The sequence below is a fragment of the Helobdella robusta genome (assembly GCF_000326865.2).
Source record: "Helobdella robusta unplaced genomic scaffold HELROscaffold_66, whole genome shotgun sequence".
NCBI lineage: Eukaryota > Metazoa > Annelida > Clitellata > Rhynchobdellida > Glossiphoniidae > Helobdella > Helobdella robusta.
This window is the reverse complement of record NW_008705371.1, coordinates 273,476-278,676: the sequence shown is the minus strand read 5'-3', so window position 1 is coordinate 278,676 and position 5,201 is coordinate 273,476. Positions and strand designations below refer to the sequence as shown.

General features: G+C 30.4%; 2 protein-coding genes across 2 annotated transcripts; one reads left to right on the top strand and one right to left on the bottom strand.

Annotated features, from left to right (window-relative positions):
• Window positions 1–1,866: 1,866 nt before the first annotated feature.
• Window positions 1,867–2,416, bottom strand: HELRODRAFT_180933 (hypothetical protein; the record flags this gene model as incomplete). Its single annotated transcript, XM_009030224.1, has 2 exons — window positions 1,867–2,180; window positions 2,281–2,416. 2 exons carry the CDS (start codon window positions 2,414–2,416, stop codon window positions 1,867–1,869), a joined length of 450 nt encoding a protein of 149 aa, XP_009028472.1.
• Window positions 2,417–2,998: 582 nt separating this feature from the next.
• HELRODRAFT_180932 (hypothetical protein) lies at window positions 2,999–5,201 on the top strand (the record flags this gene model as incomplete). Its single annotated transcript, XM_009030223.1, has 5 exons — window positions 2,999–3,002; window positions 3,328–3,470; window positions 3,799–3,909; window positions 4,690–4,818; window positions 5,100–5,201. The coding sequence occupies 5 exons, from the start codon at window positions 2,999–3,001 to the stop codon at window positions 5,199–5,201; spliced, it is 489 nt and encodes a 162-aa protein (XP_009028471.1).

The window sequence follows — 5,201 nt, the reverse complement described above, 5'->3', positions numbered from 1 at the left end:
TAATAACGATACGATATTTTTAGAGTCTTTATTAAACCAAAGTCATTCAATTGGAAAAAATTAAATAAGTTTTAATATTTTATAATACTTTATTTTTTTACAATGTGCACTTTTACCATTTCCACACATTGAAATAATGGTACGAGACGAAAATTATGTCTTTCATTTTTTATTTCGATATGATAGACTTTCCTAAAAATGTCTTGTTTAAATAACGATAGGAGATCTCTGGTATTGTTATTAAAGGATACGAGATTTTTCGTATCGTTTTATAACGATACGAGATATTTTTTACCGTTATTATTTTTAAATCTCTGTCGATTGGTAACGAAAATAACGGTTCGAGACGCAGGTGCATAGTATAAGATTCTATATATTATTTTGTTGACATCATAATACAATTTAAAAATTGTACAGTATATTATATATTATCGAATATTTTAAAATTCTGTTACACTTTGATTTATAAATTAATTTTAATGAACTCGGTGAATTAAACAGGAACTGCAAAGAAGTATTGGACTTAATTATGGAAGTTTTTGGTCCTTGTTATTATCTCGCAAACAACCTAAGTGCACCACAGTTTTGAAGTTTCCTGTATTTGTTGTGTTACAACGTCATTCCTGCCTTTGCTTGTAGTATAGTTTATAATTTGATTAACACAAAATGGCAATACCAGAATAGAATACCGTGATTGTACTTTTTGGACTTTTTTAAATTTTAGATATTTTTCAGATTATGTTTTGAAACGGAATAAAATTAAAAAAAATACTTTTAAAATTATTCTGCATGTTTAAACTCTAGTGTTACTTTCGAAAGAAATGTTCATGTTTTAATTCTCGTGTTTTAATTCGCGGCACTCTTTTCTTTTTTTAAACGAGTTATTTGCTACAAATTTTTGTACCATATCCCCGTTTTTTGTTGGCTTCTCTAAAAAGAATTACATTTATACTAATATAAATTGTTTTAATTTCACACGTAGTGGTAGTTGATGACTCAACTTCCTTCATTGTTTTTTGGCCCAAGGTGACATAAAAATTACATCTCAAAACGGACCGGATTAGCGTCGATCCAGATGTTTATGTTTCGGCATTAAATACCGTCAGTGAAACAGCACGTTCAATCCAGGACATTGCTCGTCAATAGTTTTATTTTTCTGATGCTGCGTCACATCAGAATTTGTCAAATGGAGGCATTTGTCCATTGTTAACAGCTCAACGTAATCGACAAATTTTTAATGTTATTTTGGAACAGGAAATAGCGAAAGAGTAGTCCTGTTATTTCAAATCAGTTAAACCTGAAAACGAGAAAACGACGAAACCAAGTATTCATTTGTCATAACTATGGCGTGATGGCTCAATGGTTAAAGGCGCCTGGTCTTGCTATTGCATTGACTGGGTTCGAATACAAAGAGATCCCCGCCTATCATATGCAATGTGTATGATACGTGGTTTGCACGCGTATTCATATACGCTGTGTGTGTTGTTGAAACCTGAAGCAAACGCAAAAGAGAGAGAAACCTTTAACCTTTATGGTGAATATTTAATAACTTTCTTTTTCGTTGTAATGATATTTGATGCTAATAACATTCAACTCCAACCTGTGTATCAATCAACTTCGATATTGGGGTTTGTTTATGACATTTGTTTGTTACATTTTGAAACCGCAATTTTTTTTAACGTTAAATAAAAAAAGTTATAAATGTTTTAGTAAGTGAGTAATTAAGTCATACCACACACACAAACACATTTATATAAAAAAATGGATATATAGGTACATATATAATATATATATATACAAAGATATATTAAACAACAATGCATACTTTTTTATAAACTTTTTATTTCAAATAAAAACGTTAAAAATTTATTTCGTGCACTTTAGAGAATAAATGATATTTCTCTTAAAGTTCATCATTCCACGTTCATTTAGGTGGATGCCGTCAGGTCCTATATTATTACCTCCTCCCACTCTGTCAAGCCTCCAGAAATGAACAATGTTAGACTGGAATTGTTTCAATGAAACATTTAGTTTATCAACTTTCCATTTCTGAACGTCTTTTCTATAAACCAGGCTTAATATGATTATTCGGCGCGGTCTGATTTTGTTCTCTAACAGTCTGAGTAAGGATTCATATCTCGCGGCCACGAGTTCCGGGGTTTCAGTCGTCAAATCATTGCCTGGTATTTAATTTTAATGACTAAAAATTAAACAAAACTGTTATTATATTAAAAGAATAATGAACCAACATTAAACTATTTATTAAACAAATGAATCAACCTCCGATGTAAAGGATTATTGTTTCAATAGGAATGGCATGCTTCTGGAAGAAGTTAATCAATCCTCCGATCCTCCCACCAGGCTTTCCTTTTAATATGAAACGTTTATTACCGTGGGTAATAACGTCATTTTTCATTTTTTAAAAAAAATTCCATTCTACGCACATAACTGTCGCCAAACAACGAAATAGACATTGCTCGAACAGTTTTATAAATTTAACCTTGACAGCAAGTAACAAAATGCGAAACTTGTTTTAAAAAAATATATTTTGATTTTGCCTCTTTGGACAGTTCTTTTGAATAAAAACGGAGAACGAACAAGCAATAGCAAAGTTGAAAATTGTTTTAGGTTTATTAAACACCAATTGCTAAATGGATCGACAAATTTAAAAATAGGTCGTTTTGCGGAATTCTACTGCAAATACCCGCTTCTCGTAAAAGAAAAATAAAAACAGTGGTAAAAGAATGTGAGAAAAATTATTGGGGAATACAAAACCTTTCAAAAGTTATTTCAACAGCATAGTTACCGTTAAAATACCCACAATAATTTGCAACAATGATCAAAGTGCAAATGGCCACAGCAACATCTGTATAACAAATTCCAACATTCCGAGCAACAAATGCTATTACGAGCAAATAGTCAGTAGAAATTGTTACGTTGCCAAAAAAGGAAATGATAGGTTGTTGCTTTCGGATTTTCAGACTGTTATTGGAGAAAAATGGGTAAGTAGCGTTCTTTTAGATTATTTGTCTCACTGGTTTACAAATTCAATCTATATACCTTGTGACTTGTCCACTACTGTAATGTTTAAAAATTTTACTTGTTCTAGCCCCATCTTCCAATATTCTTTTAATGCTAATTACATATTTTTCTCACTCGTCGTCAACAACAATCATTACTGTTTAATAACTGTAGATAATCTAAACAAAATATTTTTCTACAACCCTCTTGGATCATCTATTTTGCAAATCAAACAATTTGAAAAAAGATTTAAACGTATGTCCCAAAGAATTAACAAACAATCATGGGAAAATTTCGACTTTGAAGCGCATTATGAACTGCCAAAGCAGATAGATGGCCACAACTGTGGAATTTTTATCTACATGGTCGTTAAATACACGTTAGATAAAAGCAAACCAATTGGAAACGAATTTGATCCAATAAGATGTAGATTAAAAATATTTGATGATGTGATTGCTAATTCCGATAACATGATAAATGAATGTTTATTTTGTTGTAATGAAAGCGCTGATGAGTTGTGTATATATATTGCCATAATGTGTATATATATTTATTTATTATTGATTTAATGTCTGAGTAAATCATTGCTGTATTTAGTATGGGTTCATTGTGGGCTGTTAAAGCTAATTGATCGGCCTTTTCATTGACAAGAATACCTATGTGACTTGGTATCCAGATTATTTTAATATAGCAGTTATTTTGTACAATGTTATGAATGTGATAATAATTGAAAAAATTTATTTTTATTTTTATGATTCTGCGTCAAATCAAAATTAGTCAAATGGAGGCATAAGTCCATTGTTAAAAGCTCAGCGTAATCGACAAATTTTTACTGTTAATTTGGAACAAGAAATAGCGAAAGGTATAGGCAGAGAAGAGTTACTTAAGGTGTTTTTATAACTAAAAATTGTACGAAGCCACAAAAATAAATGTTACGATAACTATATCTGTTAGCAATATTGATACCTGTAGCGTGCAATTACCAATTCATACACATAACATTATGATTTTCAGCACACACCACACACACACACACATATATATAGATATCATAATCCGTGGGCAAGTAATACTTGGTAAATATATATATATTTATTTATTCATTCGCTTGGGTTTGCACTTTTTTGGTGCTATACGTTTTTTTTTATTATTATAACGTATTATTATATTTTTTTGTGTTTTCATACATTGAAATTAAAGCTAAAACTTATATTTTATAAATATGCTATATTAATTTGTCTGTCGCAAAAACACTACAGTTTATTATATTTTACCTCGTATATATAGTTAAAATTTATACGCTTGTCAATCTGTACTATTCACATTATAGTCATCTTCATGGTCATCACAAAATTTTTTCCAATTTAAAATGTTTAAATTTCACTTTTTGCTGCAACTGCATTAGAATTTGTTAATTTTTAGCTAAAATAAAAAACATATTTTGTTTTTTTTTTGAATTAAAATGTTCACGCGTTAAAGAACTATAGTTCAATTACTGGGCAATGCATATTATTCTTTATACGAAATAACATTTTTATTAAATTACAGTCTAGTTTGAATGAACAGGGTTGGTTTGGGCAAGCTTGCAGGAGCCTATAACAGAGAAATAATTTCACCAATCGAAAATGTAAAAAACTAGTGATATCAATAAAAAATTGAAATTCACAGATTGACTTATTCTGGAAGAATAAATGCTTTTTAGGGTTAACTGAAAATGGTCCCAAAGGCAACGATGAATCTTTACAAAACCTAAAGAGCATAATAACAAGTAACTACAATGCTTTAGAAAGAAAAGAGGTTAGTTGCATGATGTAAACCAACTGCACGGTGCATCTATTAAGTAGTGCAGTTGAAGAAGAGGTGTACCAAGGTTACCGTTGACGCAAATATAGAAATGTATGGGTAACGCGTACAGACCAATATTTGGGGATGTGCACGAAACGGGAGATAGCTTTGTTATATATGTTATTTTTAGGAATAAAATTGTCTATTAGAATATGCAAATATTTTCCAGATGCACACATAAATGGATTTTTGGTGATTTTTTAACTTTCTCGTTACCGATGACGCAAATTTAGAAAAGTATGGTTAACGCGTTCAATCGAATTTTTGAGAATGTGCACAAAACGGGAGATAGTTTTGTTATATATGATATTTTTGGGAATAAAATTGTCTATTAG